Source organism: Trichomycterus rosablanca, chromosome 4, assembly GCF_030014385.1.
Source record: "Trichomycterus rosablanca isolate fTriRos1 chromosome 4, fTriRos1.hap1, whole genome shotgun sequence".
Classification (NCBI taxonomy): Eukaryota; Metazoa; Chordata; class Actinopteri; order Siluriformes; family Trichomycteridae; genus Trichomycterus; species Trichomycterus rosablanca.
Window position 1 is genome coordinate 48237131 of NC_085991.1, and position 16215 is coordinate 48253345.

The 16215-nt window shown below is 41.7% G+C and overlaps 1 protein-coding gene across 1 annotated transcript in view; it reads left to right on the forward strand.

Annotated features, from left to right (window-relative positions):
* The first annotated feature begins 517 nt into the window (after positions 1-517).
* cacna1eb (calcium channel, voltage-dependent, R type, alpha 1E subunit b) overlaps positions 518-16215 on the forward strand; it is a 114871-nt gene continuing 99173 nt past the window's right edge. The window contains exons 1-2 of the mRNA XM_062994422.1: positions 518-623; positions 6038-6177. Of these exons, the coding sequence (XP_062850492.1) occupies positions 531-623; positions 6038-6177 (233 nt within the window). The 5' untranslated portion in view covers positions 518-530. The remainder of the gene's footprint in view (positions 624-6037; positions 6178-16215) is intronic.

Below are 16215 nucleotides of genomic sequence, written 5' to 3' on the forward strand. Positions count from 1 at the left end.
TTACTACATTTAAATACATGATCCCATGGTCATTTGCTATCCTGTGGCCCTCCAAGGTCAACGATAGCTTTATGCAATTGGCAGCAATTGCCAGTGTGTTCAGAGAGATCTAGAATATTAACAAATGTATAGTTTTACCACCCTTTAAGCCTTACAGTGTTTGGTGTCTTAGTTGCCTTGTAGCTTATACACAATTTTAATACGCATTTTTGTATTGCTAATCATGTTTTCATTGTAATGGAAAGTTTTACCTTAACCTTGACGTTACTCCGTTTGAGTACGTGATCCAATGGTCGTTTGCTAGTCTGCAGCCCTCTATAGCAAACAAGGGCTTTATGCAATTGGCAGAAATTACCAGTGTGTTCAGAGAGATCTAGAATATTTACACTTAGACTATCAGGGTGGAACAAATGTATAGTTTAGTCACCCTGTGTGTTTGGTGTCTTAGTTGTCTTGTAGCACAATTTTAATCATGTTCTCATTATAATGGAAAGTTTAACCTTAACCTTGACGTTACTCCGTTTGAGTACATGATCCTGGCCACCATCATCGCCAACTGTGTGGTCCTTGCTCTGGAGCAGCATCTTCCTGGAGAGGACAAGACGCCCATGGCCAAGAGACTGGTGAGCTTGTATTAATTTTTATCAACAATAACAATAACAATGACTATTTGCATTTTTTTATTTGTTATTCTTACTATCTCACGTGACATTTTCTCCAGCAGAGCAGCTGAGGTTAGACATTCAGCTAGGCAAAAACAAAGCCACTGGTCCAGCTTTCTTTGGGGTTTTAGTTTCCACTAATGGTTTTAGAGGTTATTGAATTGTGCCAGCACATACTTGGCCCCAAACTGAATTTGTATCAACTATTATTGTTCACCTTGAAGCAGTGAGCCCACATAGTGGCTCCAAAACACCAGTTGGTCATGTTCTGTTGGGAAAAGTCTGAACCTTTCACGACTACAAGATGATGCAATACAAAATCCTTCGCCCCGTCCCTCTGGTTGTGGTCGTGGTTTGAGCCGTAACAATGCCACCAGCCATCTGTGTCTAGGAGCTGGAAGCTGACGAGCTCCGTGTGACCTACATAAATGATTCTTCTCCAGACATTTTCTCTCTTTAGAACAAATCTAAACCCTGGTTAATTCATTGATTGATAAGACTTCATTGAAGACAACTAAGTGAAAAACCTTGAAAAAAATTAAAGAAACGTAAGATACAGACTTAAGAGCTTCTAGACAACATTGCACATGTAGTGTGAGTTATTTACGATAAAAGGATTCACTTTAAATACAAGTGATGTACTTTTATTATTATTGATGATATTGTTGTGAATATAATATATACATTATAATATGAATAATATTTAACATTGCACTTTGTATTGCACTTATACATTGATTACTTCATTGATCCTTGAAGGGAAATTCAGCGTCTCAGCAGCAATTCACAATTATCACAAGCATCACACAAAACCACGTTGATGTAGTACAAGAAAATAATAACATTACATAATAACATATATATATATATATATATATATATATATATATATATATACTGTATATGTATATATACAGTATATATATACAGTATATTACATACACATACCTCCTTGTTTCTACACTCACTGTCCATTTTATCAGCTCCACTTACCATATAGAAGCACTTTGTAGTTCTACAATTACTGACTGTAGTCCATCTGTTTCTCTACATACTTTTTTAACCTGCTTTCACCCTGTTCTTCAATGATCAGGACCCCCACAGAGCAGGTATTATTTGGGTGGTGGATCATTCTCAGCACTGCAGTGACACTGACATGGTGGTGGTGTGTTAGTGTGTGTTGTGCTGGTATGAGTGGATCAGACACAGCAGCACTGCTGGAGTTTTTAAATACCGTGTCCACTCACTGCCCACTCAATTAGACACCCCTACCTAGTTGGTCCACCTTGTAGATGTAAAGTCAGAGTCGATCGCTCATCTATTGCTGCTGTTTGAGTCGGTCATCTTCTAGACCTTCATCAGTGGTCACAGGACGCTGCCCATGGGGCGCTGTTGGCTGGATGTTTTTGATTGGTGGACTATTCTCAGTCCAGCAGTGACAGTGAGGTATTTAAAAACTCTGGCAGCGCTGCTGTGTCTGATCCACTCATACCAGCACAACACACACTAACACACCACCACCATGTCATTGTCACTGCAGTGCTGAGAATGATCCACCACCTAAATAATACCTGCTCTGTGGTGGTCCTGTGGGGGTCCTGACCATTGAAGAACAGCATGAAAGGGGGCTAACAAAGCATGCAGAGAAGCAGATGGACTACAGTCAGTAATTGTAGAACTACAAAGTGCTTCTATATGGTAAGTGGAGCTGATAAAATGAACAGTGAGTGTAGACCGTATTGTTAGGAGATGGTTTTAATGTTATGGCTGATCAGTGTATTTTTGATTTTATACACCTGTTAACAATAGGTGTGGCCAGTAAGCTCAGTAATTAGAACAGGTGTACACATGCTAAATGGTTTATAATGGGCGTCTTTCCGTCCAGCATTTCTTATAGAGTATAGAGAGTTGAAGAGTAACTCCCTGATCTTGGGAATCTTTTTATAAAGGATAAAAAAGTGTAGGATGCATTTACTTCTATTTAATCACACGTCATATCTGCAACGCCTACAGTAAGCGCACTCGCTGTGATTCATGAGCAGATACCGCAAAAGCATGCGTGTACCACGCACGCGAAAAATTGCAAGCCAATGGTGGTTTTGTAGGTGTTGAATTGTGGTCCGACATCATAAAGCGGCTGCGGGCGAAAGAGAAAGGATTACCACAGGGTTTTAACGCCAACTCTACATCACCGGTCTTTAGTTAACCATGAGAACAATGTGGAGTAAGTAAATAAATGAAGAAAATGGTGGTTTGTGACACGTGTACCTCTGCTGGTACCACGTTATGAAGCGAAGCCTTCTGTGATGTACCAGATGGGACAGGAGGTGGTGGTTCTGTTTGCAGAGGTTTAGTGCAAGTCAACAGCACCAAAAACACAATTCATGGCTTTAGGTCTGGATAACAGTTATACCATAGAGAGATGGAGGGAGTTCAGGTCACAGTCCAAAATGAGTCAAAGGTACCGGCGCATTCACATGAGAAGTGTCAAATTTGCTTTTGTTGCCTGTGGAGTGTGGCGGTGCTGCTTAGCTTGCTGCTGTGCTTCCATGAGCGACGTGCACTTTTGACATGTTGCACTCGTGATTTTTGCGCTCGATTGAACTTGATTGAACACCCAGTTTGCTGCTGACCTTTTTAAAGCTCCTCCAATGTGACGTACTGTTTGATATGACGCAGTAAAAGCGACTCGAGCCATACAAACAATGCTTAATGTGAACAAAACTTAACGTGACTTATTGTACTAAAACAACAAGCGAGGAATTTCATTAGTGGAGACACTTATGAGCAGTAATAATTAGGAGAGTGTTACTCGATAGTCGTTTTTTTAGTACATTAAGTCACGTTAAGCTTTATTTTAACGTTAAGTTTTAGACTCCCAGAAAAGCTGATTCTGATTCTCACAATTTCTCAGAACCTCGAGCTGTAACACAAGTTTAAAAGTGAAACAGGGAGGAAAATCCAGATAAACGCAGATACATGTGGAGCTTTCAGACTGGATCTGATGGTTATTCCACACAAATGCAGATTCGTCTCATATTCACACTTTGATGATGTTTTAGCGCTCAAGACGAGCTCCGAACAAAGCAACAGTTTACGCCGAGGCTCATGGTGAGCACAATTGTGAATGTGCCCTAACACTCAGGATTGGTGTGTGAATGACAAGGCTTAGCATCTTGGCCCTGTAGCCTTAAATAGAAAGCCACGGTACAGTTCCAGTGCAACCTGTCATTAAAGCTCAGGTTTAATGGAGCACTCAGGTGGCACAGCGGTAAAACATGCTTGCATACCAGACCTGACAATTCAAACTTGTGAGCTTGAATCTGGGCACTTACATGGTCAATAATTGGCTCGTCCGCTGGGGATGTAATTACTACCTTTGCTGGCTGATCAATGATGCCTGCACAGAGACGGGGGATAAAAGAGAACAGTGCGTGACTCTCCATACGCAAGACTGAGCCCCATATGAACTTATCTTGTGCAGGTGTAAAGTCACAGCTCTCCTTAGTCAGGAGTGAAGTTCAGCAGCAGCAGAGAGCTAGCAAAATGCAATCGGGTTATTGGATGACTATATAACTCCGGCCTGTAACACACAACCTTCGAGCCACTCGTCTCGCTCGTCTTGATCCTCCACCCAGAACTCGAGGAAGACGAGCATCAGCATCAAGGCTCCTTTCTTGTGGAATAAACTTCCTCTGTCTTTTCGAACATCTGAGTCTCTCACAGACAATTAAAAACCTTTATCACGTCTTTACTAAGTACTTAGGCTGAGCAATAACAAGCACTTATTAACCTTCTATAGCAACAAACTTTGTTCTAAAAGGGTTTCATCAGATTTGTAAGTTGCACTGTTGTTTACTTAAACTAGAGTAGGCATGTTTACTGTGGACGCTCTACTGTAAGTCACCTTGGATAGGAGCGTCTGCTAAATGCCGAAAATAATGTGGGAGGAAAATGCAAAAAAAAAAAAAAGGTTTAATACAAAGCAAATAAATGAAATCCTGCACAAAAAACTAAGAAGCTGACAAATAAAATAATAAGATAGACTTTATTGTATTTAGATGGTGACAGGTAGTAATTATTATCATTATTAATATTATTGCACAATGGTATATTTATGTACAGAATTTAAAGTGATCTGTGCTTTAATAGCAGCTTGGGGAGGGTGAGGTTCAAGACAGTTTGGTTTGCCGTCTCAATAGCTATGGGTTTGTGTTTGGGTGGGGGGTGGGGGTGTAATGGAGGGTACAGCTCTGGAGAAAAAGCTGTTCCTCAGTCTGTTTGTTCGGGTCTTAATTGTCCTGAATCTTTTGCCCGATGGGAGGGAGACAAACAGTCTGTGACCTGGGTGAGTTGAGTCCTTGATGATGTTCCTAGCCCTCTTATGCAGGCGGCTAGTATACACTGTGTCCAGTTTTGGGAGCTTTGGACCCACAATCCTCTGCGCAGTCCTAACTATTCGGTCCAAGTCCCTCCTGTTTTCGGCCGTACAGCTGGTGTACCACACTGTCACACAGTAACAAAGGATGCTCTCTATTGTGCTTCTGTAAAAGTTCACAAGGAGCTGAGTGGGGAGTTTGGCCTTTTTGAGCTTCCTTAAGAAGAAAAGTCTCTTTTGGGCTTTCCTCACCAGGTGGGAGGTGTTAATGTTTTCGGTATTGTTTTAAAGGCTGAACCTGAAGATAGCTGCTGAATCCTTAAACTCTTGCAACAAAGTTCCAAACTGCTTATGGGTGTTTATGGCGTGGCTGCCATACACAAGCATAAAATCAACAAATACATACAATGTCAGTGATTGAAGTGGTGTAAAGCACACAGTGGTTAGTCTCCGGAACAACGGAAACACGTCCATCAGAATGATGACATAATGATGATCTAATCTGGGTGTATTGAAAGCCAGGAAAATGAAATCTAAATAAATAAATGGTGCCAAAGATTTTTGGAGGTGAAAAAGTAATGTGTGAAGTTTTTAATGATTTAAACATCCCACCTTAGTTCCAGTCAGTGGGAATTTTAATGCTAGAACATAGAACTGTATTCCAGTGAGGTTTATGGAATGTCCTTTCTGGTCCTAGCAAAGGGTAAAAATTAATAGTTTGATGCGTTTAATGTGGAAGATTTGATTGAGCAACACAAGGCCCTGACCTTAACTCCATCTAACATCATTAAGAAGAATTAGAATGATGTCTGTAGTCCAGGTTTTATCACCAAACATCAGTCCCCAACCTTAATAATGTGGTTTAATGGAAGTAAATCATCATTGTTACGATCCAAAGCCTTGAAGAAAGCTAGACATACTTGGGTGTCCACGTACTATTGGTCATATATGGCATCTGTTCATGTATTGACTTGTTTTATTTTATGTACACCTACAGGAGAAGACAGAGCCCTATTTTATTGGAATCTTCTGTTTTGAAGCCGGCATCAAACTGGTAGCCCTGGGTTTTGTTTTCCACAAGGGATCCTACCTGAGGAACGGCTGGAACGTCATGGATTTCATTGTCGTCCTCAGTGGGTAAGTCATATTTTTGAACCTATGAAATCAAACCCAGAACTATGTGAGTACCTGATCGTGAACTTGTGACCACTTGTAAGAGATAGTGGTGGGCGTATCGATCCAAATATTGATACTAATGTGATGGGATCGATACTTTAGTTTGACTTTTTCTCCGCTACTCAGCACGTTTCTCATATTTTATAAGAAAGTAAAGACCGTGTCTGTACAGACTCTCTCCTCTCACATCTTACACACACCCCGCTCCTCCCCTCCTGCTCTGCTGTGTTTTGTTGTGTTACCGTCATGTTGTTATAATCCTAACAGACATCAGTACATTGGTAGGCATTGGACAATTGTACGTTTGAATAATTTGCTTTGCAGATACAGAAATAGGGTCAGATTTATGGAATTAATAGTGTAAACTATACGTACGTAAAGTACGGACGCACCTTACGCACTTTGTGCAAATGAATCGGAGCATGCGCAGGGAGGCTCTCGTTCCGTGTGTTTGTGTTTTGGTGAATGAGAGCTCTTTTCTTTTGACTTTGTGCTTATAAATGTAAACAGAATAGCATCGATTTTTTATTTGAAATAAACAAGGACACGTATTCAGTCACTATTAAAAATGTACAAATTTATTCACCCAGCAAACACGACTATGTGGTATGAGTTAGCTGCTTGTTGGTGATACGCCTTGATGGTAACGTTGTGAGAAAGTAAAGCACCAGAAACAAGAAATCGGACCGCTTTAAACATCTGAATTTATTTACAACCCTACTGAGAGCAGCTACTTACAAACAATGAATGTATTACAGTAATACAGTTAAAGGTCATGAAAATTCATTCAGATTTAGCAATTTAAAGATGCATCTACCTTAAATATTAAAAAGTATTGGTATAGATATCGGTATCTATGATACTGGCCCTGTATTTACTTGGTATTGGACTGATACCAAATTTTGCAGTATCGCACACCACCAGTAAGAGAGTGGTGTAAGGTACACAGTTGTTAGACTCTAGAACAATGGAAACACACGTGATTTGCACATTTTAACTGGTCTCCCTCTGGTTGTCTTTATGTAAACTTGGTTCTTAAACTTTGCCTTTCTGTGTGGAGTTTGCATGTTCTCTCCATGTCTGTGTGGGTTTCCTCCAGGTGCTCTGGTTTCCTCCCACAGTACAAAGACGTGCAGTCGGGGTAACTGGAGATACTGAGAGTCCCACTGGGTATGTGAGTGTGTGTGATTTTGCGATGGTGAATAGCACCCACTGCGATCCTGACCAGGATAAAGTGGTGGTATAGTGAATGATAACACAGCATGTTGTTATTTACTGGGTTTACCGAAATATTCCCGAGCCCTCGTGGTTAAATTCACTTTTTAATCCATTTGAAACTGGTTTGTGACCTTGTCCTTCATTCACAAAAATAACTTTATTAGCACATTAATAATACGTATTCTGGACTGTAGATTGTGAAATTCTGAAATTTCTTGCAAATGTGCAGGTACAAGCATTGTTTTTTTACCCATCAGCTTTATAAGTATCCCAATCAATGAAACACCTCTCACTGTAGGATTTCAGGGGCAGGCTGATGGTGCAATACATAGTGTTGTTGCCTCACAGCTTCAGGAAACCAGGTTTAATCTTGCTTTTGGTTACTGTTTTTGGCATTGTTACGTTGGGTGTGTTATTCCTAATTGTAATTGAGTGAATGAGTCTGTAATAAATTAGGGCTGTCACATGATTAAATAATTTACTCAAGATTAATCGCAATTAAAGAACCAAATTAATCGTGATTAATTGACTGCAAAAATAACTTAGCAAAATTTGAACAGTTATGCACATTTTTATTGCAAGAACATTTTTACCTATAAAAAAAATTATAAAATTATGATAAAATTATTAAATCTAAATTATTTTTAGAAAGCCAGCCAATGCCTATATAGACTTATTTAAAATGACAAGTCTGTTCACATTATCTGTTAAAACTGAGGATATTTTCCTGTTCGTAACCCTGCCACTGAAAACAGGAGCTCAGGTTACTAATCTGAACCATTTCTAGATGTAACACGTATAACGTCATGTCGACCCACATCGTTAACTATGTTAAAGCATCTACAGTCTATTGCGATCCATTGAACACCAGTGTTTGTAAAGTTCCCTTGACGTGTACAGTTCATGATCTTTCCATCCAAATTCATCTGAGTCTGAGCTCATTTAGCCTGTAACGTGTATCCATGCACGCAGATGCCTGACGAGACAAATGCGATTCTGACCAAAGATGATATTAAAGAGTCAATTAATGACTGTAATGTTGTCTAGTGATGATTTCTCACGCTTTTTGAAAACAAAAATTATTATTTAAAACACCCTGTATTACACAATATGTAGCAGCAGCAGCTCGAGTCATTTGTAACTCACGTGTTATGGCTATACAGTATAAACACAATGTTGCTGTGTTAAAGTAGCGCAAATTACCACAGTGACGTATGTTTAAAGTGGCACAAACAGCCCAATAAAAGTCACTTGATTAAAAATTGTCACGAAAACAAGTAGCGAGCGATCAAAGTTTGTGCGCTGATGTGTAAAATCAAGAAGGAAAAATAGGAACAGCAGGTTGTTCTACAGTGAGTTGGAGGTTAATAAATATTTTTGCAATGCAGCGTTTGTGTTTTGTTTTATAGAGAACGATAAGGTCAGAAATACTGTAACACTTGTGTGTGTGCTGATGTATTCTGATATAAACTATATTACGCCCGTCCCACCTTTTTACACTCCTCCCATGCGTTTCCCCTCACACCGTATCTTGCGTTCTCATTGGATGTTCGACACCACACTCATTGCCTGACTCATATCCAGATATTTAGCATGCTAGATATTTATCTTTAGTTGCCGAGCCGCTCGGATCGAGTTGTTGAGTAGTTCACACATAGCGATTGAGAGCCGAGTTGCAATTGCCGAGCAAACGCAGAGTTGCTCTCGAGCCGGCAAATCTAGCACCGACCAGTCACTGAACTAAAATCAGGGCAAAGATCGTGTAGTGTGAACTAGGCATAAGGCAGGAATACCTTGGACAGGGCGCCAATCCATTGCATCTACATTGACATTTAAGACACTTAGCAGACGCTTATCCAAAAGGACTTACAATCATGACAATATCCAGTCTAAAAGACTGAGGGTTAAGGGCCTTGCTCAGGGGTCCAACAGTGGCAACCTGGCAGTGGTAAAGCTTGAACCTTCCCGATTAGTAATCCGGTACATAGACCACTAGACTACCACTGACTTATTGCAGGGCTTCAGCCACTTCCCTCCCCCCACCCCTTCTCAGCTACACCGATCAGCCATAACTTTAAAACCACCTCCTTGTTTCTACACTCACTGTCCATTTTATCAGCTCCACTTACCATATAGAAGCACTTTGTAGTTCTACAATTACTGACTGTAGTCCATCTGTTTCTCCGCATGCTTTGTTAGCTTCCTTTCATGCTGTTCTTTAATGGTCAGGACCCCCACAGGACCACCACAGAGCAGGTATTATTAGGGTGGTGGATCATTCTCAGTACTGCAGTGACACTGACATGGTGTTAGTGTGTGTTGTGCTGGTATGAGTGGATCAGACACAGCAGCGCTGCTGGAGTTTTTAAACACTTCACTGTAACTGCTGAACTAAGCATAGTCCACCAACCAAAAATATCCAGCCAACAGCGTCCTGTGACCACTGATGAAGGTCTAGAAGATGACCAACTCAAACAGCAGCAATAGATGAGCGATCATCTCTGACTTTACATCTACAGGGTGGACCAACTAGGTAGGCGTGTCTAATAGAGTGGACAATGAGTGGACACGGTATTTAAAAACTCCAGCAGCGCTGCTGTGTCTGATCCACTCATACCAGCACAACATAGGCTAACACACCACCACCATGTCAGTGTCACTGCAGTGCTGAGAATGATCCACCACCTAAATAATACCTGCTCTGTGGTGGTCCTGTGGGGGTCCTGACCATTGAAGAACAGGGTGAAAGCAGGTTAAAAAAGTATGTAGAGAAATAGATGGACTACAGTCAGTGATTGTAGAACTACAAAGTGCTTCTATATGGTAAGTGGAGCTGATAAAATGGACAGTGAGTGTAGAAACAAGGAGGTGGTTTTAATGTTATGGCTGATCGGTGTATAGTCAGTCACGTCTGTGGAGGCACCCAGCGGGCCCAGGTTCGAATCTCAGCGGTGGTGTGGTGGGCTAGCATGAAAGACTGAGCACCACCAGAGAGCCAATTACATTCTTTACTATGTGCTACTTTAACTACACGCATGTCATGTTATTGTTACTGTAGTTACTGAATAACGTTTCAAGGTAATGTAAAAAAAAAAAACTAAATAATAATTCAGTTTATTTAAATAATAAAATATGAACACTGAACAGTCATATTTATAGATGAATAGTGGTTTATATTTCTATAGTGCAGCTCTGAATTGATTTCGACCAAGGCTCTCTCAGAGCGTACAGACCATTCAAAGCTCGTCACCGCCGATCAGCATTAGCGGCTTCAGCTTTTCAAACAGGATTTTGGCCACCAAGGTCTGATGACGTCAGTCACGCAGCAGCCAAGACGTCGTCTGCTAGAGCGGCTCGGCTCTGACATTGTGCTTTCAGTGTGTCGAGGGAGAAAAGATTCCTGATGGAAAATGTTCTATCTATGTATTATACACCCTCCTTGTTTCTACACTCACTGTCCATTTTATCAGCTCCACTTACCATATAGAAGCACTTTGTAGTTCTACAATTACTGACTGTAGTCCATCTGTTTCTCTACATGCTTTGTTACCCCCTTTCACTCTGTTCTTCAATGGTCAGGACCCACACAGGACCACCACAGAGCAGGTATTATTTAGGTGGTGGATCATTCTCAGCACTGCAGTGACACTGACATGGTGGTGGTGTGTTAGTGTGTGTTGTGCTGGTATGAGTGGATCAGACACAGCAGCGCTGCTGGAGTTTTTAAATACCGTGTCCACTCACTGTCCACTCTATTAGACACTCCTACCTAGTTGGTCCACCCTGTAGATGTAAAGTCAGAGACGATCGCTCATCTATTGCTGCTGTTTGAGTCGGTCATCTTCTAGACCTTCATCAGTGGTCACAGGACGCTGCTCATAGGGCACTGTTGGCTGGATATTTTTGGTTGGTGGACTATTCTCAGTCCAGCAGTGACAGTGAGGTGTTTTAAAACTCCATCAGTGCTGCTGTGTCTGATCCACTCATACCAGCACAACACACACTAACACACCACCACCATGTCAGTGTCACTGCAGTGCTGAGAATGATCCACCACCTAAATAATACCTGCTCTGTGGTGGTCCTGTGGGGGTCCTGACCATTGAAGAACAGGGTGAAAGGGGGCTAACAAAGCATGTAGAGAAACAGATGGACTACAGTCAGTAATTGTAGAACTACAAAGTGCTTCTATATGGTAAGTGGAGCTGATAAAATGGACAGTGAGTGTAGAAATGTTTTGGTGTTTCAGCCACACCTCTTGCTTTTATGTATATAAAGGTTTCAAAATTATGGCAACAGTTTAGGGAAGGCCCTTTCTCGCATTAACATTAAAAACTTCTCTAGTAAAATAATTCCCTAAATTTAAAGCTAATTTTTTGTGTCATATTTGGCCATTATTAGCGAAATCCCTTTGTTTAAAATCTGAGCTCTTTCTCCTCCCAGCATCCCCCCTCTCCTAACATCCCCCATTCGCAACTGACACACTTTTCAGCTCCGCACGTTCGACCTGGTTCGGCACAGAAAAAGTAAGTCAGACTTAAAAGAAAACTACACGTGTCACTCCTGTCAGCAGGGACCTGAAAACAAGGCCAGTGGCCCACGGCTCGCGGCTGTCATTTCATCTGAATTTAATGAATAGCCGCGAGCCGTTCTGCAGAGACACCGAGCTAATTTCATATGCTTTCGCCTGGAAGTCAGTGGGGACCCTGCGTGAAGAAACACCATGTTTGATACACCCTGATATCCATTTTTACCATAATAGGCTTTTATTGGTGGCGCCTGCACAGGCGTAAGTGCCCCCCTGTGGGTGCTTAGTGTTTCTCCAGGGTGCCGGAGCCGTTCGCTTTTATTATTATGGTCCTGTGTACGATTCAGTCCTAAAAATGATTTACTCTTCACGCTCAGGTCGAGTCGGGATTGATAAACTTAAAGGAGTGTTGGGGTTTGAGACGAGTTCAAAGCAAGAACGTAAAACATTAAAATACTGTATGTTGGGGAAGGTCATGAATAAAAGTCACAGAAAAATAACAGCTCTTAATCAAAGTGGTATTTTAATGGGAATTTATAATAATGTGACGTTCCTGACCCCACATTTAAGATAGTAACAACTACAAGTCCCATAATGCTCTGCACACCGTGTCACCTGACCATCCCCACATCACCTGACCTTCCCCCACCTGACACTCATTCCCCAGCTCATAAAGCCTCTTTCTTAAAACTCATTGTACAGCATTGGTACAGTTCCATGTGCTCACGCTAGGGATGTTCCTTGATTCATGTTCCTTAATTCTTGTTCATTGATTCTTGTTTCTTGATCCCTGTCCCTTGATTCTTGGTCCATGATTTGTGTTCCTTGATTTTTGTTCCTTGATCTTTGTTCCATAATCCTTATTCTATTATCTGATTTTTAATTCTTGTCTTTTGATTCTTGTTCCTTGTTTCTTGATTCTTGTCCCTTGATTCTTGTTTGTTGTTCCATGATTCTTTATTCTTGTTCCTTGATTTTTGTCCCTCAATTCTTGATCCATGATTCTTGTTCCATGACTCTTTATTCTTGATCCATGATTCTTGTTCCATGACTCTTTATGCTTGATGAAATGTAATGAATTTGCTCATTTCTTCTGTGAAAAAATCAAAACTATTAGACTGACCATCAACACCACTCAGTCAAACGATTAAACCATGCCGCCCCTACAGACACCTAAAAATAACATGACTATTATGTCACAATTTAATACAATAGACCAAAAAACTCTGGAGAAAACAGTTCAGCATCTTAAATCATCGACATGTTGTCTCGACATGCTGCCATCTGAATTTTTTTAAACTATTTTTAACAACAAATAGTTAATGGCTCACTAGCATCAGGCGTTTTCCCAAAGTCACTGAAAACAGCTGCCATTAAGCCACTCCTAAAAAAGAGAACTCTGGATGCGTCTGTGTTAAACAACTACAGGCCGGTCTCAAATCTTCCTTTCATAGCTAAGATCATTGAGAAAGTTGTTTACAATCAAGTCAGCAGTTTTTTGAATTCCAGTGGTTATTTTGACAAATTTCAGTCAGGCTTTCGAGCTCACCACAGCACTGAAACGGCTCTCATAAAAGTGTTAAATGATCTACGGCTGAATACTGACTCGGGTAAAATATCAGTTCTGGTTTTACTGGATCTTAGTGCTGCCTTTGACACTGTAGATCATAGAATACTGCTGGATAGGTTGGAAAACTGTGTTGGACTTTCCGGAACAGTCCTTAATTGGTTCAGGTCTTATTTAGAAGACCGGAGTTACTTCGTCACTATTGGCAGCTGTGAATCTGACAGGGTGGCTATGACATGTGGAATCCCCCAGGGATCAGTTCTCGGACCTCTTCTGTTCAATCTTTATATGCTGCCATTAACCCAAATGCTACAGGCTAACAACATTGATTACCATAGTTATGCAGATGACACACAGATATATCTGGCTCTCTCACCAGATGATTACAGCCCAATAGATTCACTGTGTCAGTGTCTGGAGGACATCAATAACTGGATACAGTTAAATAAGGACAAAACAGAGATTGTGGTGTTTATCAGCAAAGAAAAGAGGTCTAGTGTCAGTGAGCACCTCAGTTCCCGGGCTCTAAAAACCAAAGACCAAGTCCGAAATCTTGGCGTTCTAATAGACTCAGATCTTACATTCACCAGCCATATTAAAACCATCACCAAAACAGCCTTCTACCATCTTAGAAATATAGCCAAAATCAAGGGTCTAGTGTGCCAACAAGACCTAGAGAAGCTGATCCATGCTTTTATCTCCAGTAGGGTGGACTATTGTAATGGTCTCTTAACTGGACTTCCCAAAAAGACCATTAAACAGTTACAGCTCATTCAGAACGCTGCTGCTAGAGTTTTAACTAAGACGAAGAGAACTGAGCACATCACTCCAGTTCTAAAATCTCTACACTGGCTTCCAGTTAGTTACAGAATAGAATTTAAAGTGCTGCTACTGGTCTATAAATCACTGAATGGGTTCGGCCCAGAATACATCTCAATAATGTTTAGAGAATATAAACCTAGTAGATCTCTTAGATCCATGGACTCAGGTCAGCTAGTTGAGCTCAGAGTCCAAACTAAACATGGTGAAGCAGCATTTAGCTGTTGGGCTGCATATAACTGGAACAGACTGCCAGGAGATATTAGATGTTCCGCAAATGTAGAAATGTTTAAATCCAGGTTAAAAACTTTTCTTTTTTCTTGTGCCTATGATTGAGCTCGAAATTTTTGCTATTACCCTCATTTTACCATATTTCTTTTAGTTTTTCATGCTCTTAATAATTCTTTTTATAGAGTAGTGTACATTCTAAATTGTAGTGTATATTTTACTATATTTTCTTTTAGTTTTCATGTTTTAATTGCTTATCTCTCTTGTTTTAATTTCGTATTTCCCAAATTGTAGGGTATATTTTGTAAGGTTTCCTGCGGCGTTGGGGTTAACCTACCTTGGTCCCCGGCGTTGCAGGAATTACAGATCCTCTGGAACAAAGGCCTTAAATTAGAGGTCTCCTAATTAAGGCTGACGACCTGCAGCTGCACCTGCTTATTTAAGCAGGCACCATGCAGCCACAGGTTGTCATGCCTTTAGCCCTGTTTCGTTTGGTTTGGTTGCTTTTTGTTTTTTCAGTCCCAGCCACAGCAAGGTGTGGTTGGTGACTTAGCCATCAGGCTCTCCGAACTTTGCGACGGCGAGTTCGGCGTGTTCCTTGCACAATACGGGTTGGTTTCATTCCAGCTTCGGCTTGGTGACAAACCACCCGATTCCCGAACTTCGCGACGGTGAGTTCGGTGTATCCCCGAACATCGCGACGGCGAGTTCGGCGTGTTCCTTGCACTATACGGGTTGGCTGTTTTCCCCCGCCGCTTATGCGGTCTTTGGGAATTCAGCCCACGAGCCCGTTATGCAAGTGCTCCCGGGTGTGTTCCTTGCACTATACGGGTTGGCTGTTCTCCCCCGCCGCTTAAGCGGTCTTTGGGAATTCAGCCTGCGAACCCGTTATGCAAGCGCTCCGGGTTGGCTGTTTTTCCCCCGCCGCTTAAGCGGTCTTTGGGAATACAGCCATCGCTCCGAACGACGCGACGGCGAGTTCGGTGTGTTCCTTGCGCTAAACGGATTGGTTGCATTCCAGCTGCGGCTGACGAGCAAGCCATCCGTTTCCCCGAACATCGCGACGGCGAGTTTGGGTTTTCTTATTTCCTATAGGTGTGCTTCTGCCCGGTGACAGCATGGTGCGGCTGGTGACAGAGCCACCGGTTCCCCCGAACTTCGCCACAGGTGATTTCGGGGGGTTTTCTTATTTCCTGTAGGTGTGTTTCTGCCCGGTAGCAGCATGGTGCGGCTGGAGACGGAACCGCCGGTTTTCCCGGACTGTGCTGAGGCGAGTTCGGACTTTTCTCTCATTTTCCTATAGATCGGCTCCATCACCAGCTGTGCTGTAAAACGCGGCTGGTGACAGAGCCATCTGATCCCCGAACTGCGCGACGGCGAGCTCTGGGTTTTTCTCTTGTTTCCACCATGGAGAAGCTCCATCCCTTCAGCACCGGTTGCGACGGCCTCGCAAGCCGCGATGGGGATTCGCGACACGGTGAAGTTTTCTTTAGTTAAATGTTATATCCCTGGTTATTATTTGTTTACTTTTAATTAATAAAACATTTTTTGTTATAATTCTCTGCATCCTGGGTCCTGTTTATTCCCCCCACGTGACATATTTTACAATATTTTCTTTTAATTTTTCATGTTCTTAATT